This window comes from Geotrypetes seraphini, chromosome 19 (genome assembly GCF_902459505.1).
Source record: "Geotrypetes seraphini chromosome 19, aGeoSer1.1, whole genome shotgun sequence".
NCBI lineage: Eukaryota > Metazoa > Chordata > Amphibia > Gymnophiona > Dermophiidae > Geotrypetes > Geotrypetes seraphini.
This window is the reverse complement of record NC_047102.1, coordinates 314,986-328,251: the sequence shown is the minus strand read 5'-3', so window position 1 is coordinate 328,251 and position 13,266 is coordinate 314,986. Positions and strand designations below refer to the sequence as shown.

At 39.5% G+C, this 13,266-nt stretch overlaps 1 protein-coding gene across 3 annotated transcripts in view; it reads left to right on the top strand.

The window, feature by feature from the left end:
- The window catches only part of HIPK3 (homeodomain interacting protein kinase 3), a 125,863-nt gene extending 120,702 nt beyond the window's left edge, over positions 1–5,161 (top strand). For all 3 annotated transcript variants that reach the window (XM_033927841.1, XM_033927840.1, XM_033927839.1), the window contains exon 16: positions 4,604–5,161. In XM_033927841.1, coding sequence (XP_033783732.1) covers positions 4,604–5,032 — 429 coding nt within the window. In that variant the 3' untranslated portion in view covers positions 5,033–5,161. The remainder of the gene's footprint in view (positions 1–4,603) is intronic.
- The last annotated feature ends 8,105 nt before the right edge of the window (positions 5,162–13,266 follow it).

The following is a 13,266-nucleotide window of genomic DNA, read 5'->3' as shown; positions in this document are numbered from 1 at the left end:
GTTTTAAAAGTATCTCCCTGTAACTTTGAGTGTCCCCTAGTCTTTGTAAATTTTCACGGAATAAAGAAATCGATACACTTGTATCCATTCTACGCCACGCTGGACTTCAATCATCCTTTCAGTTGTCTGTCTTCCAAGCTGAAGAGCTCTAACCTCTTTGGTCTTTCCTCATACGCAAGGTGTTCCATCTTTTTTATCATCTTGGTTGCTCTTCTTTGAACCTTTTCTAGTTCCGTTGCATCTTTTTTGAAATATGGCAACCAGAATTGAACACAATACTAAAGGCAGATGAGGTTCAACATGGATAAGTGTAAAGTGATGCATGTCGGTAACAAAAATCTCATGCACAAATACAGGATGCCTGGGGCGGTGCTTGGAGACACCTCCCAGGAAAGAGCTTGTGAGTTCTGATCGACAAGTCGATGAAGCCGTCCACGCAATGTGCGGCGGCAGTGAAAAGGGCAAACAGAATGCTACAAATGATAAAGAAGGGGATCATGAACAGATCAGAGAAGGTTATCCTGCCGCTGTACCGAGCCATGGGCCAGCACTGGTCACGTATATGAAGAAGGACACGGTACTACTTGAAAGGTTCCAGAAAAGATCGGTTAAAATGGTTAAGGGGCTGGAGGAGTTGTCGTACAGTGAGAGATTAGAGAAACTGGGTCTCTTCTCCCTCGAAAAGAGGAGATTGAAAGGGGACATGACCGAAACATTCAAGATACTGAAGGGAATAGACTTAGTAGATAGACAGGTTGTTCACCCTGTCCAAGAAAGGGGATAGATTCTGTATGAATGTAAGGAAGTTCTTCTTCACCCAGAGAGTGGTAGAAATCTGGAACGCTTTTCCAGAGTCTGTTGTAGGGGAGAACACCCTCCAGGGATTCAAGACAAAGTTGGAAAAGTTTCTGCTCAACTGGAAAGTACGCAGGTGAGGCTGGGCTCATTTAGAGCACTGGTTGTTGCCCTAGGGGTTGCTGCATGAGCGGACTGCTGGGCATGATGGACCACTGGTCTGACCCAGCAGCGGCGATTCTTATGTTCTTATGTTGCACCATGGAGCAATACAGAGGCATTATAATGTTTATAGACTTGTTTACTATCCCTTTTCTAATAATTCCTAGCAACTTGTTTGCTTTTTTGGCCATCACCGCACATTGAGCGCAAGGTTTCAGCATATTATCTATGGCACCCAGATCTTTTTCTTGGGCGCTGGCCCCCAAGGTGGATCCTAGTATCCGGCACTATGATTTGGGTTATTCTTCTCAATGTGCATCACTTTGCATTTGTCCACATTAAATTTCATCTGCCATTTGGACACCCAATTTTCCTGCATGTTTTTTAAATCACTTTGAATAGTTTAGCATCATTTCCAAATTTAATTGTCTTACTTGTTCCAATTTCCAGATCATTTATAGATTTGTTAAATAGCTCCGGTCCCACTATTTAGCCTCTTCCATTGAGAAAAATGGTCATTTAACTCTACCCTCTGTTTTCTGGCTGATAACCAATTCATAATCCACAAGTGAACATTGCCTCTTATTTCATGACACACTAATTTTCTCACAAGTCTCTCATGAGGAACTTTGTCAAATGCTTTCTGAAAATCTAGATACACTACATCTTTATCCACAGGTTTATTCACACCTTCAAAGAAGTCAAGTAGATTGATGAGGCAAGATCTCCCTTGACTGAACCCATTCTGACTCCTGTCTAGATGTTCCACAGTTCTAATTTTTTTTTTTTAAATTGTTTCCACTATTTTGTCTGGCACTGAAGTCAGACTTACTGGTTTGTAATTTCCAAGATCTCCCCTGGAGCCCTTTTTAAAAATTAGCGTAACATTGGCCACCCTCCAGTCTCCTTTATAATCCATCTAGTTTGTCCAGTGAGATGGCCAAGTTGGACCGGTCACTTTTTGTAGGCTACAGTCCTCTGTGCCCCTGTTTGAAGATAAATCTGCCACAAAATATAAAAAGCAAATAAAAATATACTACAAATATAAGGAAAATTACCTCACAAATCCAACATACAAGTTTCCATTTAGGACCATGTGGGTCTTTTATCTGCTGTCATTTACCATTACTGTTTTATCTATTTTAAATTTATCCGAGGACAAGCAGGCAGTATATTCCCACATATGGGCGATGCCATCCACAGAGCCCTGGTACGGGCAATCAAAAAGTATACTGTCACTGTATTGGAGTGTGCAGCTCAGCAATAATGCGCTTGGAGGGATAATTCATGCTACAAACCACATAAGTGGGTCAGTAGTAACCAGAGAGTTTGATATACACTTCCCCCTCTGTATTTGTGGGGGTTAGGGGCAGAGCCGGCCTGCGAATATTGAATAACTTTTGGGCATTGATATATCATTTTAGGTAGAGTACCTGCATATTTCCCACAGGACCAGCACAAATTGGAGCCTTCATGGGAGAGTTTAGCTAGTTTCTATGGAGTCCAGTGGGACAAATGTAGTAGGAAGTATATCGATTGAAGGACTGGAGCCTATTGAATAGACTTAAATACTCTGGTCCACACTCTGCCAAAGCTCATTCTCAGCGGATATATCCAGGAAACTGCGATATAGATACAGGAGAGGCTTGTCTCAACAATGTGTACCATTTTGAGGCAACACCTTTAAGTGAGGTCAGATATGGATTTCAAATTTAGAAGATCTGGTATTGAAGCACAAATGCAGTTTTTCAATTGAAGCCAATTAGTATATTGATTGGCTGGTAAATTAAATTTATCGCATACATTAAAGGACAATCAACAGTTATTGCTAAGAAGGTCCTGCAATGTCCATATATCGCATTTTTGTCATATAGACCAGTTGACCAGTTGGGTTTTCAGGATACACACAATGAATATGCATGAGGGGGGCAGGAGGAGAGATGGCAGAGGGAGGCAGACATTTTCTAGAAGGGGCAGACAGTGGATGGAAGGAAGAGAATGAAAAGAAGATGAGGAAAGCAGAAACCACATGACACAGGTAGAAAAAAATTCTATTTTATTTTTTTTGCTTTAGGATAAAGTGGTATTGTAGCTGTGTTGATAAATGTTTAGAATAGTGATCCTTTTATTGGACTAATTTTTATACATTTTTGATTGTTTCAGAGACCAAATTCTTCCTCAGGTCAGGATAGGATACTGTAACAGCAGTGTACTTTACTGACCTGAGGAAAGAGGTTTTGACCTCTGAAAGCTAATTTTAAAATGTATTAGTCCAATAAAATGGTATTATCCTCCAGGGATTCAAGACAAAGTTAAGTAGGTTCCTGCTGAACTATAACCGTATGCAGGTAAGGCTAGACTCAGGGTCGCCGCGTGAGCGGACTGCTTGGTCTGACCCAGCAGTGGCAATTTTTATGTTCTTATTTTTCCATAATGAAATCAGGGCAGTGTCCTTCCATTTAATCTTCATAATACTATCAAATTGCAGGAGTACCCTGTACATTGAACGGAAAATACAGTTATGATGTTTTAAAGGGGAAGATATTGACAGGATAAGATTAATTTTTGAAAACATAAGAATGTCCTACTGGATTAGACCAAATGTCCAACTGGTCCAGTTTCCTGATTTTAATAGTTCCAATCCAGGTCATAAATACCTAGCAGGATCCCAAAATATAGTCAGTGCTACCTCCCCTTGAGATTTATTTATTTTAAAAAATTACCATCAAAAATCTCAGCGGTTTCCAAAATAACATACATAAAGACATAAAAGTAAACACAAACTGGTACACAGTAATCCAAAATCGTCCTACATATAGCTGACGACATAACAAAAATACTTTCAGCAATTACTCATCAACTACAGTAAAGAACAGTGGCTTTCTCCAGGTCTACCTTAACAGTTTTTGGACTTTTCCACCAGGAACTTGTCTAAATCCACTTTTTTGTTGTAACTGAACTATGCTAATTGCTTTTACCACAGCTTCCTCTGAAACCATGGAGGAATTATTTTAGCTGGGGAAACCATGTCTGATATGCAATGAAATGTTTGCAAAAAGAAAAGGAAATAATAAACATTCAGTTGGATTAACAGAGTAACCAGACCACTTTATGCTAAATAAAAGCAGTTTTGCAAGAGGGGGTGTGTATGTTTGCATTAACAGTTCATAGTTGTCAGTTTTACTTCCTTTTTAGCTCTGCTGTTCAGTTTGAAATGCCTGTGAAGATTAAAATTCTCACCTAGGAATATATATGTATGTAGTTAACTATATATACTTGAATATATTATTGGGCAAAACAAATGACCCCCAAACGGGGGTCTTGGTTTACAGTCTATTTGAGTTTTCTCCCTCTCAGACACATTGCAGGCCTCTCCCCAGGCCTACCTCAAGCCCTGCTGGTCCATTGGTGAGCCAGGGCAAGAGTGATCCTCCTATGCTCCTGCCCTGTGCAGTCTTACTAAACATGAGACTGCTGCAAGTTCGGTTTATATTCGAGTCAACCTTCCCCTCCCCTCCCCCTGTTCATATTCAAGTATGTACAGTAAACCAATTTGAGCACTTTTCAGACTAGATGCTCGAACACCTTAAACAATGAATGTTGAGTGGTTCATAATCAGATTTCTTGGATTTCTGCATTCCAACAGGTTCAGCACTTTGGATCTGGGCATCAGGAATGGAATGGAAAGTGTGGGCATGGGAGACAGCAGGCATACATCCCAGCCAGTGTTGCCAGCCGTCCATTCACCTTTCCACATGGAAGTCCAAATCATGCACATCTTGGAGGACAGCCTGCTATTCTTCAGTATCCCCCGTCTGCTCCTCTGGCCCACATCCTAGGCTCTCCTTGTACCTCAAGACCTATCTTACAACATCCCACCTATAGTTTCTCTCATCCCAGTGGTGTAGTTCACCAGGTCACAGTCAGCATAAATCCCCGTCTCTTACCTTCCCCAACCATTCATCAGACTCAGTACAAGCCAGTTATTCCACCCCATTCTTACATCGCACCATCACCTGCTTACACAGGATTTCCACTGAGTCCAACAAAGCTCAACCAATACCCATATATGTGAAATTTCAGGAACTGTGGGTTGAGAAAGCTCGGTGATTATAAACATTCATTGAAAAAGAGAAAAAAAAAACAAAACAAAACATGGTGTTGAGTGAATACTAACCATGGCACAAGAAATTATTTTTCCAATCATGTAGACTTTGGTGCAATTTAAACAGTCTTGAGCTTTAAAAGAAAACCTTCACTTTGAATGTGTTTTGCACATTTGATAAATCTTGCATTTGGTTGTTATGTTCTATAGTATCTCTAGACAGGAAAAGAAGTCCATTTTCTCTCCTGCTATTTTTTATAAAATTGCCTTCTAACTAGTGCAAGACACATCGACTTTTGGGAAGCCATTCAGTGTAAAGAATTAGAGCAACAGATGCCCATGTGTTGGCAGGACAGTGTATGAGTAAACTGTTTGTCTTAGTGTTTCAGTGTTATCATCTGTCGGAAATAACAGAGCTCTTCACATTGCATGTGTCTCTTTTGCCTGGACGTTGCTCTTCAATGTTGTCCTAATAATCTCAACTGTATTGTAAAATGTTCCCACACATAGTGCCTTAAATATTTGAGGTTGTTGATGTTACTACTTCTATATTAATGTTGAGGACTGCAGCACTTAAAATTCAGATCTGCTAAACTTTTGTTGTATAATTTTTAGTGCTCTGTGTTTTCTTACCAAGAGGACAGTATGTTTTGTTGTAACTGAATTTTACTCTTTGTTCAGGATGGTTGAGCTTCAAGAAAAACGAGTATTTTCAAGCAGTTGACATTGATTCAGGTTTCTTCTTAATAATTTCATAGTATTGTAAGAACAGAGAGCTGTCAGAGCCACAATACAACCTGGGTAGTTTATTTTCAAGTTCACTGTCTAATTGGGTTCAATAAAATATTTAGCTGTGCAGTAAGCATGACTTGCTTAGAATATGACAAATGCAATTAATATGAATTAATAGATATGGTTCCATCTTAGCTTGAGCAAACCATGCAGTATTGATAAGTAGTATCAAAATAGTCACTATTGATGCTTGTCAAGATGTCTCTTCTGTGTGCAGGTTTTCATTGATGCATGTGATGGATTTTAGCCTTTTTTACATTATAGTATTTCTTTGAGCTTGTTGATGTTGACTGCTTATTTAAATACATTCCGTCAGGGACATCAATCATATGCTTTTTATTAATTAGAAAATACATATTTTTGTTTTAATGAAGCTGCGTTTGCAGCACCAAAGATTTAATCATCCATTTCTTATATATGTTATGTAGAGACCTCAGTATGCTGTCGCATGTAGACGAGGATTCAAGAAATGATATTAAAAAGAGGTGACAACGTAGCTTATGGGCAAAGTAATAAGTTATATCATTTATCTTGAATGTACCATAGAGAAGCTGCTATATGATTGCCACTTTGGATAGCTGTGAAATTAGGTGATTAACTAGTTCTTGCATAACTTTCTTGTTTGATTACATGAAATAGACGTGAAAATTTGGTTATGTTGCTTTCATGTTTGGAGTGTCATTGTACCTACTGTATTGTAAAATGATGGAACTTAATTACATATCTTATTTTTGGGTGTGTTTGCATCAGTATTCTCAATTAACTCAGAGCTCCATCACGGCATATAAATGGATGTAGTTGTGTAATTTAATTTTTTATGTTTCCTTATTGGCATTGTGTTGTTCACTTTTAAGAAGCTGCACCTTGCAGAATTGACTTAACTTTTCCTTTCTATGTTTTTAATTCTGTACTAAAACCTTTGCCACATTGACTGGAACGAACATGACCTTTTTTTTAACCCCCATGGTATATTTTTTAATGGATTTCACACTGCTAAAATGAGATGGATTTTCTTTACTCCCATAAATGCACGCAGTGTTTTATTTAATGAACGTGTGAAATATGTGCCTATCTTTAGAACTTTTTATATTGCAAAACTGAAATACAACATAAAAAGATCTACCAGCAGGGTTGAATTTTCAGTTGCACTGGAAATGAAGGATTCTATATTTTCCACATTTCAGTGTTTTAGTAATGAACACTATGCATTTTGTACAGAAAGATATATAAATGTATAACAGATTGCAGCCTTGATTAATTTGAGATCTCTCCATGTGTGTTTTGGTGTAAGTATATGGAATTGAGAAAGTAAACACAGCTTTCTGTAAACTTTTATGTCTCTGGCCTCGAAGGTACACATTTGTATTCTGCTACCACATAGGATGGTATATTTCTTCCTTTGGGGCCCCAGGAGTCTTCACTAAGCTGTGGAATGTATTTGCGGTTTTACTTTGAAAGTTGACTTAAAAGCCTGTGTAATTTTCCATACTAGTCGCAGTAGATGTTTGACATGAATGTACTTGAGGATACACTCTTGCTGCCTTTATTTTCAATTTTGGAATATTTTGAGGATTGTTACCACAGATTCTGAGCAGTGAATGAAAACATCCTAATCCATTCATCATTGTTAATGAAGTTGTTTTATTTAACACTGCATGACTTCAGATGACATTTACATACTGCTTTTAATTTGCAGATTTTATATTCCTTGTATTTGGTTTTAGCTATATTTCAGTGTTATTAATCTATTGTTACTATACTAAGCCCTTTGCTTTTAATTGTTTAACAATCTTCTCTGTCTACTGCTAATTTGAAATTTGTGTGAAAGTGAAAGTTAAATCACACTGCAAGAAACCCAGTAATGTAAACTTGATAAGTTTTAACTGTTACTGTTTAAGAATTGGTAGGACTTGTGGCTTTTTTGCTTTTGATTTTTCTGCTACACTAGTTTAGCCATGTAGCAATTGCACTGTGCAATATATTACAATTTGAGGACTGGGAAGTTTTTTTATGGATGTATGTCTTACAGTTTGCGATAGTGTTTCTCTCTAGTTCTCAGTGATTTAAATGTGACCAAGCCTTCTGTACTTTGTCACAAAAAGCGGGTTTTCCAGGTGACTATTTTGGTGAGTGTCAAAATAAGAATATATGGTGTATTATTGTCGAGATTGACTTTTGAATTAAAATATATATTGCAGCAAATAAGTTGTGGAGTTTTATTTTCTCTAGTCTTCTGTTGTGTTTTGAATCTTTCCTATTTGTTTTTATTGAACTAAAGCAAATGTTAACAGCACACAGGAAAACTCTTCATCTGTTGGTGGTGCAGTTGCATAGGTTTTCAAGACAGCAGCAAGCAAGAGCCTAGTATAATAAGCATGGGCAAAGCTTTGGCATGAGTTTAAGACCACCAGCAGAAATAATCCTTTTTCCAACCAGACCCTACTTCCCCTCCTGCCTTGGGCTATAGCAGGCTTCTAACTATGTTGAGTTCAACATTTTATTGAAATTATTCAAGCATTATGCAGCAATTATAAGAAAATAACAATTATAAATTAGGGCTACACATTGATTAATCACAATTAAAAATTGTAATCGCAGAAAGCGTCCCCCTCACATTTCCTTCTGTACTCATAGATTGACAGATGTAGGCAGCAGAAGTAAATTCTCAAAACTGACATGTTTTAATTACTAAAATGAAAATAAATCATTTTTTCTTACCTTTGTTGCCTGATGATTTTAAAGATGGAATCATTTTGTTCCATCTTTAAATTTTAATCGTGATTGATGTGTAGCCCTAATCTTACATAATATTCATGTCCCACCCACTATGCAGCATGTAGGAAGGCACTTCTATAGTAAGGAGTATGCACATTCAAGATTATGTTAAACATTAAGATGGCATTTAACTGGCTTCCAAACTTTATTGGAAGTCTTTGAGCTATGTTAGTGCAACGTACATTGTATCGCATCCCTCCAGACCAGCACAGATGATTGAGAAAAGCACTTCTACCCACAGGTGGAGACTGAGAATTAATGACTTCTGATTGTACAGTCCCCCTAGAGCAGTGGTGTCAAACTCAATCACATAAGGGGCTGAAATCTAAAACATAGGCTAAGTCGCGGGCCAAATTTTTTATTAAGATATTTAGGGTTCCTTTTATTAAGGTACATAACCGATTTAGCGCGCACTAAATGCGCACCTTAATAAAAGGATCCCCTTAGTCTTAGTAGAAGTCTAGGGTTACAACCTTTCCTAGGGTTACAACCTTTCCAACCCTACGCCTGCTCTGTGATGTAAACAAAATAAATAAAAAAGACATGTCTGTACTAGGATGAACCAACGTATATGTATGCGTATGCTGCCACACTTTCACAAGAAATAATGATGTCACAAATAAGTGAAGGCAGTGCTGCTTGAGTTTAAAGGGGTGTATGTTTCAAAAACGGAGGAAAAAGCCTCAGACAAATGCCCTCCCACCGCCACAATGGTGGATAAAGGTGGTTGGATGGTAACCTCATTGGCAGAAAACCTCCATTGCACTCCCTATTAAATAAACTATAAGCAGGGCTGTCTCTGTAGATGATAGATGAAAAATCTTTCAACTTATCTATGATCGGTACACCGACGATGGCCAGCGTTTCACCAACTTGCTGCCTCAGGGTGTAACAGAATCCGATCAACTTTTTTGGATGAACCAACGTACATGACTAACACAATTTATAAGAAGTTTGTATCTCTGGAAATCTTTTGAACAAAAAAAAACAAAACTGTGAAACTGATCTTTTATTTGGGAAAACAATAAAGCCCTACTTTTAAGAATAAGGACCTGGCGCATGCATACAAAGTTAATATTCACGTTTCACATTCGTAGTGCATAAATTACTCCATACAAATATTTTTAAAAACTACTTGAACTGTTAGTTATACAGCTTTGAATTGAAAGGTCTGACCAATTAAAAAAAATTTACCAGAGAAGTAGTCAAGAAAGCAGTGATAGTGTGGACCCTGCCTCAAAACTTAACCCCCAATACACCCCCATCCTGAAACCAATGAGCACTGCGCTTACGCCCACCATTGTGACGTGCTCATTCCTTCAAATGCCTTGTGCATGTTCCCACACTTCTTAGCTTGTTTTCTGAAGCGGCTGAAACTTTGGAAGGCAGTGATTCCAGCCTAGCATACCGGCACCTCTCCTGCATTAGGAAATGGAAGTCACGGTCTGTTGCTCACCCTACCACCGCTAGCAACGTCAGGACAGAGAACTATAATTCCACTGCCCGGTACTTGTACCTGTCTGCCAGTGGGCCAGCTTAAGTGAAATTTTGTAATTGTCTGGCGGGCCAGAGTTTGACATGTCTTCCCTAGAGCCAGTCTATTCCTAGTCTCCAGCAAGCGGAGGTGGTAAGTCTGTGCAGTCCCAGTTTGGTGTTATGCCTTCCCAGGGGAGGCTGCTTTTCCAATTCATTTGGTTCAGCTTTCATCTGCTCTTTTCTCTCTTTGGATTAGTTTTAAAAAAAAGAGAGAGAGAAATTTCCTTCCTCCTTAGTGACGGTTTCATTTGCTGCACTGAAACGAGGGTCTCTTGTGTCACGGGGCTGTCACACAGGTGACCAAATCTCTCCAATTCACCAAATTTAGAGGTGCATTAGCAGCTTGGCTCTGTGTTCCACATAAATGGCAGCTTTGAGTTCCTGTGTGGTCTGCCTGATTTAAACGACCCCCAAAAAAAGAGAGAAAGGAAAGCCTTAGCCTGCTGTGGCTCTTTTATTACTTTCCCCCTACTCTTCTCTGCTCTAGTGTGCCAGTTCCCTTTGGCTGGGCCAATTTCTTTTGGTTTTGGGCCAAAACTTTTGGTTTTGGTGGCAGCAATGAGCGGGAGAGTGTTCTTGTCAGTGTCAACTCCTCGGGTGTTTGTAAGTTTTGCACTGGTCATACAGGAGCTAAATGAAGGCTAGACTCAGCCAGGATTGGCAAGGGATTCCTGTGGCCACAGGGATTCTCTCACAGCCACAGGTGCTGGCAATTTTGTAATAGTAGCAGCTCCTGCACTGGGTGGGAACCATGGCCATGTTTTCCTCTCTGTTGGATGTCTGCTGCTGTAATTTTTAGATGTAATTTGTATTTTTATGTAATCCGCTGAGAAGTTGTAAAAGATTTAGGGTCGTGGACACTTGGAATGCGCTGCCAGAGGAGGTGGTCGGGCAGAGTACGGTACAGGGATTCAAACAGGGATTGGACGGATTCCTGAGGGATAAAGGGATCGTGGGATACTGAGAGAAGTATCCAGGAAATAAGTATAGAAACCCGACCAGGTCGTGCATGTGCAAAACCGGAGGGTTAGGACTTCGATGGGAAGATAGGACTTCAATGGGAAACCAGGGTGGCAAGGGGGCCCCTTCTGGTGATTCAGACAGGTGACCTGTTTGGGCCGCCGCAGGAGCGGACTGCTGGGCATGATGGACCTATGGTCTGACCCGGCGGAGGCACTGCTTATGTTCTTATGTTCTTATATCAAATTTTAATAAACATTGATTAAATGTTACATCAGGGAGTGCTAGGGAGGTAAAATTTCTAGATGTCATAAATGACTGCTTCTTGGAGCAACTGATCTGGGGACCAAGAGGGGGAGCTATTTTAGATTTGGTCCTTAGTGGAATGCAAGGCATAGTACAGGAGTTAATTGTGTTGGGTCCGTTGGGAAACAGTGATCAAATTTGAGCTGATAACTGAAAGTGATGTCGCAAAAGAAATCTACTGTAGAGGTATTTAATTTCCAAAAGGGCAATTATGATAAAGTGAGGAAAATGGTTAAAAAGACGCTAAAAGGATCAATTTCAAAGGTTAGAGCTGTAAACCAGGCATGGATGTTATTTTAAAAATACCATCGTGGAAGCTCAGACCAGATATATTCCATGTATCAGCAAAGGTGGAAAGAAGAGGAAATGAGAGCTGACATGGTTAAAAGGTGAAGTGAAAGAGACTAGTAGTGCCAAAAAAAATCCTTTAAAGAATGGAAAAAGGATCCGAATGAAGAAAATAAGAAGAGACACAAGCACTGGCAAATTAGATGCAAAGCACTGATAAAAAAAGCTAAGAGAGAATATGAAGAGAAACTTGCAAAAGAGGTAAAAGCTCATAACAATTTTGGGGGGTACATCAGAAGCCAAAAATCTGAGGGAATCTGTGTGACCATTGGATGATCGAGGAGCAAAAGGGGCATTCAGGGAGGATGAGGGCATAGCAGAGAGACTGAATGAATTCTTTGCTTCGGTCTTTACGGAAGAAGATGTAAGAGATCTACCTGAACCGGAAATGGTTTTCAATGGTGATGATGTGGAGGAACTGAAAGAAATGTCTGTGAATCTGGAAGATGTACTAAGCCAAATCAACAAGTTAAAAAGTGATAAATCAACTGGACTGGATGGTATACATCCCAGGGTACTAAAAGAACTGAAATATGAAATTGATGACCTGATGTTAGATCTGCAACCTATCACTGAAATCTCTGTAGTACCTGAAGATTGGAGGATGGCCAATGTTATGCTGATTTTTTTAAAAAAGGGTTCTAGGGGAGATCCAGGAAATTACAGACCGGTAAACCTGACTTTGGTGCTGGGCAAAATGGTGGAAACAATTATAAAAAAATAAAATTGTGGAACATGTAGACAAACATAATCTAATGAGACAGCATGGGTTCAGCCGAGGGAGATCTTGCCTCACCATTTTGTTTGACTTTTTTGAAGGTGTGAATAAACATGTGCAGGGGTCTCAAAGTCCCTCCTTGAGGGCCGCAATCCAATCGGGTTTTCAGGATTTCCCCAATGAATATGCATGAGATCTATGTGCATGCACTGCTTTCAATGCATATTCATTGGGGAAATCCTGAAAACCCGACTGGATTGCGGCCCTCAAGGAGGAACTTTGAGATCCCTGATGTAGTGTATCTAGATTTTCAGAAAGCTTTTGATAAAGTTCCTCATGAGAGGCTCCTGAGGAAAATTAGAGTCATGGGATAGGTGGCAAAGTTCAGTTGTGGATAGGACTTGCTTATCGGAGAAAAAATGGAGGGTAGGGTTATATGTTTATTTTTCTCAATGGAGTAGAGTAAACATTGGAGTGCTGCAAGGATCTGTACTGGGACCGAGTGAGGTGATTAAATTTGCAGTTGACACGAAACTGTTCAAACATGCAGATTGTGAAAAATTGCAGGCAGACCTTAGGAAATTGGAAAAGTGGCAGGTGAAATTTAATGTGGACAAATGCAAAGTGATGCATAACTTGAATCAGTTACCGAATGCTAGGGTCCACCTTGGGGGTTGCGTCCAAGAAAAGGATCGAAGCCAATACGATGAAATGTGCGGTGGCGGCGGCTAGAAACGCAAACAGGATCCTAAGCTAACTGCAATGAATT